This window comes from Vanellus vanellus (assembly GCF_965231255.1).
Source record: "Vanellus vanellus genome assembly, chromosome: 5".
Lineage (NCBI taxonomy): Eukaryota > Metazoa > Chordata > Aves > Charadriiformes > Charadriidae > Vanellus > Vanellus vanellus.
The window spans coordinates 64,192,659-64,208,977 of NC_138910.1; the positions used below are offsets into that span (position 1 = coordinate 64,192,659).

Consider the following 16,319-nt stretch of genomic DNA (forward strand, 5'->3'; position numbering starts at 1 on the left):
TAGAAAAACTTATCTAAACTTAACTATGTAAGTGCGTAACTCTAACTTAATACTCGTCTTAAGGTATACTGTGCAAACTTCTGAAAGAATCACATTTTCCAATTCTGGGCATCTTTACCTCTATAGTAGAATCCTGGAAAGATGTCTTCATGTCTATAAACATAAAACGAGAAGAAATAAGTAATGCAAAAGCGCTGTCACTCTCAATTCATTTTAAGGCAGTAAGATATTTAGGAAAATATTCATCTTGTTATGTAGCTAGGATAGTCTACATCTACAGTTTACCATATTTTAGTAATAATACTAAATGTAAAAATCAGTTATCCTTAGGAATATAAACTAAAACAGTCTTTATATGTTGTATACTGATTGCAGCCAATTTTCGGTTGTCACCCACTTTTTAGGTTTCAACTACATAATACTGCTTAGAGCATCTTTCAGTCAAAGTTTCAGAAAATTGTGGTTCCCCCCCCCCCCCCTCCCCCCCCGGTCTCAAAGGCACAGGACAGATTGCTTAAAAGTGCATTCTAGTAGGCACTGTCTACTCCACTTCTTAACGCAACTTCAGTATTATCTAGTACACTGGCCCTTGGATTCTGGAAGTCAGTGAGGGGTCACAGATAATAAACTAGAAGCGCTGTGTCTGAAGGTAGTTTAGAAAAGGAGAACCTACAAAAGAACTGAAAGAAGATGAGTGAAGAGCAAGACTGCTGGGATGCAAGTCTTTCATATACCTGGATGCATATGCTACAGACCCATTTCATCACAACAAAGCTGGTAAGTCCAGCAATAACGTTCCCTACGCAAAAGGGAAACGAACGTGTTCTATACATCCAGCGCCTGAAATTTTTACAGTAGTCTTGAAGTTAAATTTAAGGGAACAGTTCAGTAATACACACTAGTGTAACTAGAATTACAAAATCAAAAATAAAATTTTCATGTGGAAGTTTCTGCCAAGTCTGTGCATTTACCCTGCAAGCTTTGAGCTTAAGTAATCTTAAACATTTTTCAGGGGTGATTTGAAACCTAACCATATAAAACACTGCAGATTCAAATTACTGAGGAAATTACAAGCACAAAAAACTAAAATTTGACTGCCGTACATGCCATTTGTAATATTTAATACTCAAGTTTACATTCCCTCAAAGCAAGTAATTTATTCAAACCTCATTAGTGAATTTTTTTATTCAGCTTTGCCTAGAGTATCAAAATTATGAGTTTGTCATGCTTTGGCTGGGATGGGGTTGACTTTCTTGCTAGCAGCTGGTGTGATGCTATGTTTTGGATTTCGGCTGAGAATAGTGTTGGTAGCGCACTAATGTTATTGATTGTTGCTAAGCAGTCAAGGCCTTTTCTGCTCCTCACACTGCCCCACCAGCACGGAGGCCAAGCACACAAGAAGTTGGGAGGAGAAACATTTATAAAGCCAGGGGAAGAAGGAAGGGACATTTAGAGTGATGGCATGTTTCTTACCAAGTGTTACAGGCGATGAACACCTCCTTGCCGATGGGAAGCACTGAATTAATTCTTTGTTTTGCTTTGCTTGCATGTGCTGCTTTTGCTTTACTTATTAAACTGTCTCTATCTCAACCATGAGTTTTTTCTCACTTTTACTCTTCCAATTCTCTCCTACATCCCAACTGGGGGGAGTGAGAGCGAGTGCCTGCGCGATTCTAGTTGCTGGCTGGGGTTAAACCACAACAGAGTTGTAGGACGTCTTTAGGGAAGCTAAACAAACCAAGCACTAACACTTTGCAATTTATGTTTCCAGGTTATCTATCATATTTCCAGTTCTTCTACTCATTATGGAATTTCATTTACAAGGAGCAATCTCTCTCTGACTTTCACAAATTATTCTGTAATAATTTTCACTGTTTCCTCAGTTTGCCTCCCTTTCCCTCTCCTCTTCATCCACATCTTATGCCTTTATATTAGCTGCATTGCAGCTGATGCACTACTTTTTATATCCGAAGTATTTGGACAGCAGGGCCCAGGCTCGTGCAAGGGCACATTTTAAGGTTTGGGCAGCAGTGCCCAGGCTCATACAAGGGCACATTTTAATATTTGTCAGGCATTGTCACTTCAGGCAACCAGAAATCTGAAATTATTTTTAGTGGTGAAAATTTGCCTCCAGGAAGTATCATTATAAAGTCTAAATGAAATAGTCTTCAGCAATACATATTTATTCACATCAAAACATGCAATTACATTCAGAAAATTATCTTTGCAGTACAAGAACTAGAAGACTAAATTCATAAAACGTAGACTACTTCAAAAGTAGAAAATGAAGTGTTACAAAACAGCACGTACAGCCTTCTTTCAGAATATTACAAGTAAATAACTCCTAATGAATTAAAAAAAAATAGCAATTTTAACTGAAGAATTTTGGCACTTGTTACTTACTAGGAGATTTTTTCTGACTCAGCTTCAAAATAGGTTTTGTCATTTTGGGTTTCTTGATAAATGTCCCACCAGGTTTGTTATATGGCTGTGGTATCATCTTTCTTTTTATTCCTCTTGCAGCAACTGCTGCAGGACTGGGTTTGTTATGATAGTCAACAACAATTCCAGGTCTGTGCATTCCTCCAAAGTCTCCCATATGCTGAAAATTTGTGAAATCAAGAGAAAGGTATTAGTATACAAAATCAATAGAAATAAAACAATTACTTAACTGTGAACTATATAAAATCTGCATTCTTTCTGCAGGGGAAATTTAAGCTCCTGGTTTGATGACGTGTTGTGCAATGGCTTTGTGGGTGTTTGGCCAGTAGAACTAATACATATGTATAAATTGTGTTTCTGCTTATTCAGAACCATTGTCCAGACAATGAACATGTCCATCAGAGTTCATATCTCAGCCTAACATCTTGGCTCCCCTCTTCAGATTCTCTAGATGATAAATGACTTCTCCCTCTGGGGAAAAAACAGAGCTAACCAACCCAGTTCTCAACACTATAGTTGGCAGTCATTTTAATAAAAAGAAAAAAAAAAGATAAAAGCTTCTTTATGCCAAATGATTAGCAGTGATTTGAAAATTGAGCAGAGAAGGTTGTCCAGTGTGGAACAGTGCTTAATTGAAGGAAGCTTATTCTTTCTTTTACTTTTCTTTCCACTGAATTCAATAAATTCAGAATTTAAAAGTTGGGCTTGAAGGGATACAAAAACATGACAGCAACAGGAATGAAAACTCAGTTGAAAGATTAAACCTTTCTATTATTTATAAAATGCTGTAATTTCTGGACACTTGTTTATGAAAGTTATCTCTCCGAAGGCATGGAATAAATGAGTAATCTGAAGAGGGAGAATTTAGGTAGCTGCTATATTTTCAAAAGAGCTAAACATACTTAATATTAACTCAATTTTCTGATTAATAAAGGGCAGAAGAGAGCACACTGACTGGATAGGTGACTTGGATAAGCAGAAATATTTGTATTGCCATGAGAATTAGTATTACACTATCAAAGTTAAAAGAACATTAAAAAACTTAAACATACTTCGTGAAAAGTATGACTTTTTTAAAGCAAATTTTAAAGGAGACAGAATTTACCAAAACCAGCACTTTTCTAAGTCAGAATTCCATGCACAAGATCTCCATGTTAATTTATTTAGTTGAGATAGTTATAGAACTACCTAGCATGTACATTTACACTGTATACATAAATTTGACGTGAAGTATGCACTTGGACAATTTTAAGTACTTCTCTTTTTTTAAACAGTCTATCTATTAAAGGTGCAATGCATTTTATGTATGTTAAGTAGTTTAGCCTTTACATCATCCTTTATTACATAAAAGACTAAAAAGATTAATTTCAAAAGCAAAACAAAAAAGAAAAGAGGCTACTTGGTTGTAATTCTGCACAAAACTTTCAGATCTAAGTGAGTTCTAAAAGGATGGCATCCAAGCTTAAGAACTTAACATTTTCAGCTTCACAAGCAGAGAAACATAAAAAAGTAGAATCTATTTCTCATACCATGCTACATGCTAGTTAGCAGCCATGTGCAAATCTGAGCTAAAATTTTAATATGGCAATTATAGTACTCAAGAATGCTGCAAAGTAGACTTTCTGAAACAAAACCACAACACAATTAGGCATTTAAAAGACCCAGTAGAAAATAATCTTCCTCTACACTTCAAGCTACAAACAAGTTGTATGGCTTAATATTAAAGAATTGCTTTCCAAAGAAATATGGCACACTTTAAAATTTTAAAAGATAAGTTACACCTAGAGGCACAGGCAGAGAAGTGTTCACCGAACTCTTCATGCTTAAAAAAGACCATAATCAGAACTGGGATTTTAAAACCAAGATAAAGGGACACCATCAACTCAAAGTTAGTACTTCTGTCAGGACTTTTTTTTTTTTTATTATTCTCTTCTGATGTATTTTTTTCCCTAGCTCATTTAACATCAAGCATTACTTCTCCAAACTATGACCCACTATTTTGTGTACCGTTAATCTTGCCATTTCTTGGACATACAGTTTTTACATCCTACACTGGAAAGGAATCCACTGAAAAGCAGTTAGAACATAAGTCTTCAAAACAAAATAAATACAAGCAACAGAATTAGGCACACTATCTGGAAATTAATCTTAATTCTGTGAAAGGACCTGATTTCAAGTTGATGATGCCCCTTTAACCATGCTTTAATTTTGGAAAAGAATCACTAACTGCTAACCACCCACCTTTGCCACTTCCTCCCCATCACCCTTCCAATACACAAGTCAGAGTAAGAATTAGGTTTAAAAGAAGACTTGATATTTGATAAAGCATGTGTTCAACATATTAAAGAATTAGCTAAACTTTTACCTTTACAGGTAACAAACTACTCTAGCATTCACAACCTGGGTTTTATGTTTTACTTATACATTGCACCTTTAACCTACTCAAAACTTCAAAAGGCTTTGAATTAAACTTTTACAATATTCAAGAATTTCCCCACCAGCAGCAAAGATGCTAGTGTTTACAAGGAAAAATGCAAGTCCTTTTAATCCCTTTTAGACCAAACCTATTACTTTTATCTTCACCTTTCAAACAAAAGGAGAGATTTAACAAACCTTATCAACTAGTCTTCTATTACTCATTACTTTCAAAAGAAAGAGGGACTGGGTTCTACTTGAAGACAGCTTCAAGGGGGTAAACAACATTGTCAACCACGACAGTTTGCTTGGACAAAAAACCCACACTGTACCGAACAGTGCATTCGTTTTAAAGCAGTGGTCTTGAAAGGGTTTAAAAGAGTGTCTAGTGAAAAGAATCTGAAAAGATTCTGTACTTACTCCTCGGCCTCGGCCTCTGCCTGTTGATGGTCCTCCAAAAGCATCATAGTTTCTGCTTCCAAATCCACTTTCAGGATAAGCAGGCGTTCCTCTCCCCCGAGAGCCTACAGGTGCAGGCTTCATATGGGGTGAAGAAAAACTGCTGTAGGAAGAGTAACTCTCTCTTCCTCTGTCCTCCATAAACCCAGGCCTCAATTTTGAACGGGAGTAAGGTGCTTCCCAGCTAGACCCGCCCTGGTTTCTACCTCCGAAAGAGTCAAGGCTATTCCGGTAGGAGTTGTCAAATCGACCACCATAACTACCTCCGAAGCGGCTTTGTTCGGGTTCATTATAACCATAGCCAGATCTGTACAGATCTCGCCCACCCAGAGAAGACCCGGAGTCGTAAGACTCATAAGGTCCAAACCTGGAAAAGTTGCACAGTGAGGAGAAAAAAAAGTAAGCTTACTAATGTTATACATTTCAAAAGACAAGTTATCAGTTGACATTTATCAACTAAAATCAATTTATTACTATACTGGTCTGTACAGTTGCGTTATTGTTTAATCTTGATTAGGGCTGGGCAAATCACACTATGACCAGATAGAAAGCTATCTGAGCCATTTTTGCTACAAACAATTCTAAAGTTCAGTAAGTCTGAACTTTGTTAACTTAAAATTTTCAGCAACATTTATTTACTAAAACATTAGAGCCCAGCCCTAGTCTCACAAAAAATAATCACCTGCAGACATTCATAGGCTAGTCAAACTCTCCTTTCTTCAAAATCATGCCCTCATATTCTAACAGTTAAACAGCAGTTAAAAGGCAGCTTAGTTCTGAACTGAGGAAAAAAAATACGTATTTTTTTTTTAGTGGCACAGTTGTGAGTTTTAGACACCCCATTGATCTAATTTTAAAAGAAAGATACACGTGCTCTTCCATTAATATTTGTACTTTTTGGAAATTTTCTTCCCTGTAAAACTCAGTCTCCCAATCGGAGTTCATCATCTTCAGTATATCCATCTTTCACTTGCAGACGATAAAGTCTAGCAACTCAGGATTTTGAAAGTCTATCCCAGTGCATGTACAGCGGACACAAAAACAGTCCTTGGAATTTCAGAGTAGAGTAACAAGGAACTGAAAACTTTAGTTATTTACCAAGAGGTTGCTTTGTCTTGGGGAGGGGGAAGTCAGGCTATTTGTAACCATTTGGAAAGGAAACACATTAGTGTCCCTGGAGGTTTATAATAGGGTGATTCAGCAGGAGTTGGGAAAGACAACCCCTTGACTGCTAAAATATAAACTATAACAGACTCAAATTACTAACAGTATCTGTAGTAAACTGAATGCCTTCATTTTAAAATACGTTAGTCTCAGAAGACCCAAAGCTACATACACAGAAAATGACACTATCTACAGAAAGAGTCCATGCACAATATTAACATTACATGGCAAGAGACATTTCCATGTTCAAGTAGTCATTCAACCTTAATCATATGCAGATTACTATATGGTAGGTACAGCTTATTCCTGAATCTCTGCTCAGACTTTTAAGTCAATCTTAGTGTTCATCATTAAACAAATTGTACTTCACTAAAATGTTTAACAGAACCGTGCAGCAAAACACAACACTTGTCCAGCCTCCCTACTTACTACTGTCGTTGCCCAGTGGCACCACAGTGACTACAGACAAGAATCATACAGTAGTCTGGCTACAGCCAGACAAGAATTCAAGGGCGCACACAAGAAAACCATCAGATTATCTAAGTTTTCTTCACATTTTATTTCCTCCAAGATAGAATCACTAGTCTGAAAAGCATGCTTCTTTGAATACGATAGTAAGACCTAAATCAAATCAGCTGATCCCTACTGTTTTTATCTGAAAGAGCAACAGTAATAGTATCCTAGCATTAAATACACAACTTTAAGACCACTGCATCAGAATTTTTATTTTTAGACCAATCCATCTTACAAAGCACCCCAGAACATGCACACAGTTTTGAGTGTAATCAGTACCTGCCAATGAAATAATCTGGACATGACTTTCAGATTCAATACCAAGATCATTTGAGCACTGCACATTCAAACCAAAGAACACATACCCTAAATGTTCCTTGAAAACGGAATGTTGATAGATTCAGTCTAAGGCACTAAACCAGTTAGGTCTAGTCTGCTATGTCAGAAATGGTATGTCAGGCCAATCGGCTACAAATTGCTAGCTATTACCAAAAAATAAAACTTTTTCCATTTTCATTCAAAGGCGCATGGTTTCGCTGTCAAACTTTTCACAAAAATGCTGATTATTACAAGAATCTCGCTCTTACAGTTTAGTATTTGCCAGTATTTACCAAACATGAAGACTCAGAACGAAAGTGTTCATACAAAATCATAACAACATGCCTCAGGAACACTTAAGTTAGAAGACAGAACAATTTAAACAAATTTGATCTCATCAATTCTTGGGACAATTGAAGGATTATTTTACCTGTTACCACCACCACCACCTCCTCCACCTCCATGACTCTCCATCCCATAGGATTGGTTAAGGTAAGAGTCCATGGATCGTGGGCCACCATAGCCTCCATGCCCATAATCACGGTCCATGTCTAAAAAAAGAGCAGAAAAATGTTTATAAAGAAAGCAAGCAAGAAATCTTATTAAGTAATCTATCTTAAATTAAGTTAAAAGTTTATTCTTTGCCACAGTGCTCACAAACAAAATGCAAAACTGCCAGTTGCAAACCAATTTCAACACTGTGCTTAGGGAAGCCATGTGTCTGTCATCTTCTGAGCACCTCTTAATTGAAATCAAGTTCGTATTTTTTTCCCCAGTAGCAGATAACTCAGGATTATTGTTCCATCAGGTGGAATTAAGACACAAGTTAAATTAAATGGAAAATTAAATGGAGAAGCCCACTGTGGAATATGTCAGAAGTTACTGGAGAATTAGACCACTTCCCACCCTTTAATAACACACACAGCTCACAAGCATCTGCTTTCTCTATCCAACACCACAAGAAACCTTCACTGACATTGACAGAGACCTCAGGTCAAGGTTACAAGCCGTCACGCTGCAGTGCAGACTCTGCATATAGGCTACAGTCAAACAAAAGAATTTTCTCCAATCAAGCACAAAAAAATCCAACCTAATCAGCAGAGCTGCAATTCACTAACTACACTAAGATGCTGGCATTTCATGGAACTGTTATCACTTCATGACATCTTTATATCTTGCAAAAGATATATTTCTATCTGGCAAAAGAACCAACTTCTTCCTTAACACTGGAAATCATATGTAGAAGTTCTGGTTATATAAACACTTATAAAGTCAAAGCACTGAAAGAGTGTTGTAGATCTGCATAACAAGTATGATCCACTGTCTTCCTGTAGCATACACAATTTGCACTCCACTGGCACTCTAGTGACCAAAACTGCTTCCCAGTACTAACCAACACTAACTTTTGGATAATACAAAGAAAGCCTGGCAAATCAAGTCTCACAGAAAAGGTAACATGGAGAAGGAAAACACAGTGAGCACAGGAACAATAAAAATAAAACCACACAGAGGCTTCACCTCTCTGACAAGAGAAAGTATTTTTGCACTTCAAAATCTCCAAGTGTAAGACTTTTCCAGAAGATAATAGGTCAATAAGCTCACGTGAAGTCATAAGAAATCTTCCTGTTTAAAGAAACACAGCAGTTCTGCGTGCATATCATTTCATGAAAGTAACTGTAGTGATGAAAATAAATATACATACTATTTCCTGTTTGTACTTGCTTCTTGTTAGCACCAGGCAGCCATGGTAATTTACTTTCTAACATCTGTCAACAAGACTTCTGCAAATGGTATTGAGCTGACTGTATCACTTTTACACATATGTTCTTAACATGTCTGAATAGATTCCAACAAATAAAGATTTCCTGCAGATTTTTTTCTTTTCATTATCATAGGAACCTTTCAAAAAAATTAGAGGATACTTCTGAAACAAAAAACTTTGAACACGGAAGTCACACTGCACCTTTCCATATTCCAAACATATAATAAAGATTCTGCAGCAAACCAGAAAAATAGCTTTTCAAAATACTAATCATGTAGCATCACACAGCATCAACTTAAACTGCAAAAAGTTACTCTTTAAACAAACAGCTGAGCCTTCTAATAGAAGCATCTAGTATTCCTCTCTGGTGTGACTGAATGATCTACCATCTAACGCAGTGGAATAACCTCAAGACTGTCAACATACAGATGCAGGCCAATAACAAGAGTAAGGTAGTCAATAAAATAATTCCAGTTTCACAGAGATAAAGGTTAGGTGATCCCATGGTCAAGCTGAGACACAAGGGTTTGGGGTTTTTTTTTTAATACAGTATATCTAATCAAAAGACAATGACATTGTGAAAACTGAAACATCTGACCTGAAAGCGCCCAATAATTTTCCTTAAGTTTCACCTGTTCCCTATTATCTACAGACCCTGAGATGGCACAAAAGTCATTAGATTAAGAGTTGAAGAGGTGAATCAAATCATTCAACAGGGAAGAACATAACATACTGTCAAGATGCCTGCCACTGCAATTCAGTTCTATTACAGTGCAGTAAGTATCAACCAGTGTTGTCCATATACCAGAAATCTGCTAGTGGGAAAAACACAAAATCATTCACATGCAAAAGAACACTTCTAAAAATGATTTGAAGCATGTTTTTGATATAAATTTTTAGTCTCACATCTTCAGCATGGAAGAAAATACTGAATTATGTCTTACAATCACAGGATAACTTCTAACATCCACATCTGCTCAATACTCTCCTTACTCATCCAAGGTTCATGTTATCTAATATCAGCAGTCTTGGTGTAGAGCTATGCCAGTCCCTAAATCCTCAAATCACTGCCTCTAGGACATCACCACCTCCTCCCTAACAGTAAACAATTTACTCATACTTTCCAGACTCCCTGCACTGCATTTACCTACATTATAATACACTAACGTTTGAAAAGGTTTAACAGAGGATACAAAAGGTGCAAAGAATTGAAGAGGGATGATCACTTGCATGATTTTCTGCTACAAGAAACAGAAGCTACAAAATTAATTTGAGCCTTTTTCACAAAACAGATACTTAAGTCCTGGAATTGCTCTGTGACAAGAAGTTACTAAAAATTCACATGGATTTAAGAAATAAGTTGGTTAAACCTACTGACAAGAAATTCAGAGGATGTCAAACACAAAGACTATGTCTCTGGTTCTTAAAGTCCCCAAGCTGCAAACCACTGAAGGCACGCAAATATACCAAAAGAGTACTTGTACTATTCCTTCCACATCTCCAAATGGACAGTGACATACAGGATATCAGTGAGGTGGGACAGACATATCTTTGACCTGACCTAACGAAGGTGACCTTATGATCTTCTTCTGACTATTAACAGTTCCAGATTGGTGAGCACTTAACCCATAATTTCAACCCCTGACCCCTTGGTTCAGTCATTTTGTCAGCTGCAAAGTTTACCAAAGATTTATACATTTTACATTTCATGCCCAGAGCTTGACAGAAATACTGCATTCAAATTAAGAAGTGCAGTATGTCTTCAGGCATTAAGCTTTTCTTTACTCTGAAAGTCTGTTCTCCAGATAGGCTTTATCCTAAAAAGTGGGAAAGCATCTAAGAAGCCAATAAATACTCACTTAGGCGAACTAAAATAAAACTATTTCAATTTTTGAATGTAGTAGCAGAATAACAATCACTTGCATGGCTATAACTATTACAATATCTAGATAAATAGCTTATTAATTGACAAACCTCATAACCACAGACGCCAAAATCCATTCGCACCGGCCTCTTTCACACTTTTGATTCTTTTTCTACTAACTAAAGCAAGACAGATGGACATGGAGCATTAAAAAAAACAAACTGTATCTGTGCAAAGAAATTTCCTCTGCCTGAAGCCTACTCCTCACTCACTGTTATGCTGGCTCCGGCTGTCACCACCAGTGGAGATATGCAGAAGTTGCCTGTCTGTGAAAACTACTCAGACTGAACGTGAAATTGTTCCACATGCTAAGAGAACACGTGCTTAAGCAGTACAGAAAAAACACCAGGAATTATATTGCAATGTCTTAAACTGAAAATTCAAAAGTGTAGTACTTCATTTAAGTTTAAATAGTAACTGTTTATCAAAGAAACCTTTGAAGAAATACTGTATATCTATGAATACTACACATGAAAAAGAGAAACTGGAAAAAAAGAAAAGTGGTTCATATTTGCTTCTGAAGTTTAAAAGTGAAAGAGTAAATCTCTGAACTGATGAAGGCTCTGGCAAAGCATCTGAAACAAAGAGTTTGTTGAAGGAATAAATCAGATTTTGGCATCTGCAGCCTCTTGCATAAATACAATGTGCATGAATGAGCTGTTGAACTAAAGTACAGAAATAGCATTGCAAAGAACAATCTCACTTTTCATTTCTGGATCATACTTAAAGTCTACTGGGGTAGAGGAGAGGGGAAAAATATATTACTTCTAAAATAAAAAAAGAATGGGACACTAAGAGACAAGTTCAATTTACAAATTAAAATGTTAATGTATGCGTTCCTTCAGATTAAAAAAAATGAAAACAAAAAACCAAACATAGCTATATAAATCTCAATAGCCAACAAAGCAAAACAAATCTTCCTTAGGAAGGTAACTAGAAAGTTAAACATGTACTAGATAAAACTGAGAATCCCTTGATACAAAGGACTTGATTTAAAATAAAAAGCTTGAGATCAAAGAACGTTGGAGTAATATTCACAGCACAAAGAAATAAAAACATTTTCAATAGTGTTCTCGGTGTGGAGCATAAGAAAAGGCTAGGAAGATTAGAAAAAGGAGAAAGATATTGCAGTAATCAATAATAAATGAAAAAAATAAACTTAAGTAAAATAAAAATAATCTTTAAACAATAAAAATACCCAGAAGTATTGGCTTGAAACAAGCTAAATTTCCCTATATTTTAAATTTGTAATCCACAATGACTACAACAAGCTTAAGGATCCATTGCGCCATAGTAAGCAACACTTCTTCCACATATGTTACATTTTTCTTAACACCATGCCTGCTTTAAGATCACAACCTTGTCATCAAATACAGATGTTTTAACAAATCAATGAATCTCATGCAAAACAAGGATCCAATCCAATAATGTCAATGAATATTTGGAATACAAGCAAAAGCCATTTCCCCTTCCAGATTAAAAGGACAATAGTTACAGTACTTAAAATATTAACATGAATTGTTAATAACATTTCTGTTAATAATATTAACAGAATTTATTCTACAGGTCATGTCATTTCTGTCTCAAACCAAGTCATCAGCAAGGGACAATGGTGGAATTACAGTGGTTGTCAGCCATGCAATGAAAAGTGCTTCTCACTGGCTAAAAGTTTTCAACAGGAGTAACCTTGCCAAGAACTCAAACAAAAACTGAGCAAATATGAACACTCTCAACATCCATCCTCTGTTGCCATCTACTGGACCCCTATAAAATAGCCTTTAGCCTACTGTACAGAACCAGGGTAAGACAAAGCTTTATTCACGTCTTACTAATGTACATACAATGCATAAACATTATATTTTAAATGTTTCAAGCTGCATACATCATAATTAAACTTGTTTTATAATTATGAATAATAAAAAGCTTAATTATCACAATGAACACTATTATTAGAGGAGCATGAAAGGAACAATCTAACTGTACAACACATATTTGATTGGTTACTTCCCATAGGTTGACCACGGATTCACTTTAATACTATCATCAGATCTCAGAAAAGCAGGTTCTGGTTAATGGCTACAGTGAATGTTCCAATAAGATACTTAAACTGCTACTTAAGAAGAATGTTTTCTACTAAAAATCTAAATTTCATTACATTTAATTAGGAATCAATACAGAAGATTAAAAAACAGGGCCATAGCTTTAATTTATTTATTTTACTATGAAGAAAGATAAATGCAAAATAATATCACTGGCAAAAAAGCTAAGACTCAAGGAACGTATCATAAAAAAATTATCATACTGCAATCAAAGATGCATCTGTAATCCAACGTGCTATTTCCATATAAAAGCCAGCAAGGGTATCAAGATGTCCAACAGCAAACACTTATTTGATGACATCTGTAAATGAAGCTTGGTAAAGTTTTATATTAACATCCTTTTAGTACTTGTTTGCATGCTGGCAAGAGATGTCAAATAATTTCTTGAGTCTTACCAAACTCATAACCTTAATCATCTTTGTTGTATTTATGTGATATTTTTGATAGTGTAAAAAAAAAACAAGCTAGTTTTTGCTGTATCATGTTAACTTATACACTTATTATACTCCTTCCCAAACTCTTAAAGTAAACTTAAAAAAAAAATAACAAAAATAAAAATCAAGCACTTCCAGGTTCTGTTTTTTTCCACGTCTGTATAAAAGGGGGGAAACATCCTCTTTCTTTTCAGCAGAAGTAGTAAGAATCAAATACAGCAGTCCCATTCTCCCCCATCCCCACTCCTTGAGCTCACAATTTTGATTTGGAACGTGCAGAAGTTCATGTTGACATGCCCAAGATGAAAATCAAGTCTCACTCCCAGCCAATTATAACTCTTCCAGAAAACAACATGTGCAGTCAAACCATGTTACGTACTTTTAATAACCCGTTTGTTTTTTGTTTTTGTCAACACTGACTGTTCAGCCCCAACGCTTTTTACAGGTTAGACGTATTTATAGCTCATACCTGAGACTGACCCACTGGGCATGTTCACACCACAATGCATGGGGGTATCTGGGAATCTCCAATCTCTGTCTTCAGCTGGAGAGGATGGGTCAGTGAGAATGACTTAGTGCTTAGCAAGAGCCGGAGGGGAGAGACAGGGAGCCGCAACAAGAGGCGGCTCTCTCTCCTGTCGGATCTCCAGTCTCCTGACACGACCCCCTCACGGAGCTCGCCCCGAGCTCCCCCCGTTTCTGCCCCCGCCGCCCCCGCCCGCCGCCTCCCCCTCGCCCCCCGCTCGCCCCGCGCCCCAGGGCGCCTCGCCCCGCGGAGGGCCGCCCCCGCCCGCGCCGCCCGCCCGCCCGCGCCGCCCCCCGGGAGGGCCCTTCTCCCGCGCAGCCCTCCCGCCGCCGGCCGCCGCCGCAGCTCCCCCGACCCGGGAGGGGCGGCGAGGAGGAGGAGGACGAGGAGCTGGGTGAGGGGGGCTCCGTCCTGCACGGAACAAAGCGGCCGCTGCCATTTTGAGACGCGGCCGGGCCCCGCGGCGGCAGTAGCGGTGGCGGCGGCCGGGCCCTACCCTTGCTCTGGGGGTGCGCCCTCACCTTCCCCGTAGTCCATGGCGGCGGTGGCGGCGGGCCCTGCTCCCCCGGACGGCTGACGGCCGCGGCAGCCCGGCGACGGCTCCGGCTTCTCTCAATGGCGCCTTCCACCACAACGAGGCGAGGCGGGACCTACGCGCGGCAGCGGGGCCACGGCGCGCGGCGATTGGCCCGGGCGCTGCGTCACGTGAGCAGGCCGACCTGCAAGGAGAAAGGGCCCGGGACCGGCAGCGAGGCCGCATGAAGCGCTGGCGCGGGGTGCCCGGATCGGCTGGGTCACGAGGGGGGCTGCGCGGCGGCCATGTTGGGCCCTGGCAGCTGCCATTTTGCGTTCTGGCGCCGGGCCCTGTCACGCTTGAAGCCGCTCCAGGATTAGCAGTGGCGAAACATCCGCACGTTTACCCTCCCACACGCACACCCTTGGGCCGTGGCGAAGCGGCCGCTGCAGAAAACACTCCCCTCGGTGCACTAGTACCAAAATCTGCCTTCATGCAGAGCTAGAAGTCAGGCAGTGCCTGGTGGGAGCGAGCCCGAGGTGGCTTCCCTGCAGCTCCACAGGCCCGGCCCTGAGGGGCCCTGTCCCGTGGCCCAACGGGGGCTGCTGCTCTGTTGTGCAAACCAAATGGGTTTGCAAAATAAAATGCTTACTTCAGCAATGTCACCCCTTTCATGCCCCCCTTCTAGGAACCTAATGTATTAACACCAGTTTATCTGTTAATCCCAAGACAAGGTATTTCAGCATCTGTTAAGACACTGCATTGAAACACAGGCTAACAGGAAACACAAACTTCCATTTTAAGCTAGTTATGAGGTACCACTGTGCAGCCAAAGATCGGAGGAAGAAACAGACTTCACCCCAGACAGATCATCATGCAAAAAAAAAAAAAAAAGTCCTGTGTGAAGATCACATGTGGAGTATTCCATTCCTTATAGTTTCTTGATGTTTTATACAAGAAAGAAAGGAAGGAAGGAAGCAAGCAAGGAAGGAAGGAAGGGAAAAAGAGAAAAGAAAGAATGGAAAAGAAGAAAGGAAGGAAGGAAGGAGAAAGAAAAAGAAAGAAAGGAAGGAAGGAAAGAAAGAAAGAAAGAAAGGAAAGAAAAGGAAGGAAGGAAAGAAAGAAAGAAAGGAAAGAAAAGAAGGAAGGAAGGAAGAAAGAAAGAAAGAAAAGAAAGAAAGAAAGAAAGAGAAGAAAAAGCAAGCAAAGCATATGAGTGAGATGGTGATGAGTAGGTCTGGTATAGGACACCTGGGAATGTGTCTCTGAGGACGAGCTGTGGGTGAACCTTCAGGCTGTAAGGGCAGGCAAAGCCACTGTCCCCCGGGGTTTGATTTTGTTGGGCAAACAGGGCTTGGGCTCTTAGGGGCTTGGGCAGCTGACAGGATGGCATCAAAAACTTTCAATTTCTCCCCATCGGGAAAGTAATAAAAGCCCCATTGCAGGAAAGGAAGATTTGACTCACCTATGTCCAGAGTCCAAGTCTTGTACCAAACTAAAAGCTAATCCTGGCAGCGCAGTCAGACAGTTTCCCTCCCCGAGCTCTGGATGGCAGCAGATGCGAATGTACTTGAGCCGTAGAGTTCGGCTCCAGCCGAGGGAAGAGGACCGCAGCCGGCAGCTTTCCCCGATTGAAAGCTTTTCCCTCCTCTGGTAGCTCTCAGCTCCCTTCTCTCCCCAGCATGGCAGGAGAAATACATGCAGAGAAAAGTGTTATTCCCCGCCAAAGGGAAGCTTTCCTTCGGTTTC

The 16,319-nt window shown here is 39.1% G+C and overlaps 1 protein-coding gene across 2 annotated transcripts in view; it reads right to left on the reverse strand.

Moving 5' to 3' along the window:
* ZNF326 (zinc finger protein 326) overlaps positions 1 to 14,721 on the reverse strand; it is a 30,103-nt gene extending 15,382 nt beyond the window's left edge. Inside the window, exons 1-6 of one of the 2 annotated variants that reach the window (XM_082483774.1) lie at positions 14,578 to 14,721; positions 14,000 to 14,074; positions 7,742 to 7,862; positions 5,278 to 5,683; positions 2,404 to 2,602; positions 119 to 153 (exon numbers count right to left, since the gene is read on the reverse strand). In XM_082483774.1, the coding sequence (XP_082339900.1) occupies positions 119 to 153; positions 2,404 to 2,602; positions 5,278 to 5,683; positions 7,742 to 7,862; positions 14,000 to 14,074; positions 14,578 to 14,593 (852 nt within the window). In that variant the 5' untranslated portion in view covers positions 14,594 to 14,721. The remainder of the gene's footprint in view (positions 1 to 118; positions 154 to 2,403; positions 2,603 to 5,277; positions 5,684 to 7,741; positions 7,863 to 13,999; positions 14,075 to 14,577) is intronic. The other variant, XM_082483775.1, reaches the window with a different exon arrangement.
* Positions 14,722 to 16,319: the final 1,598 nt, after the last annotated feature.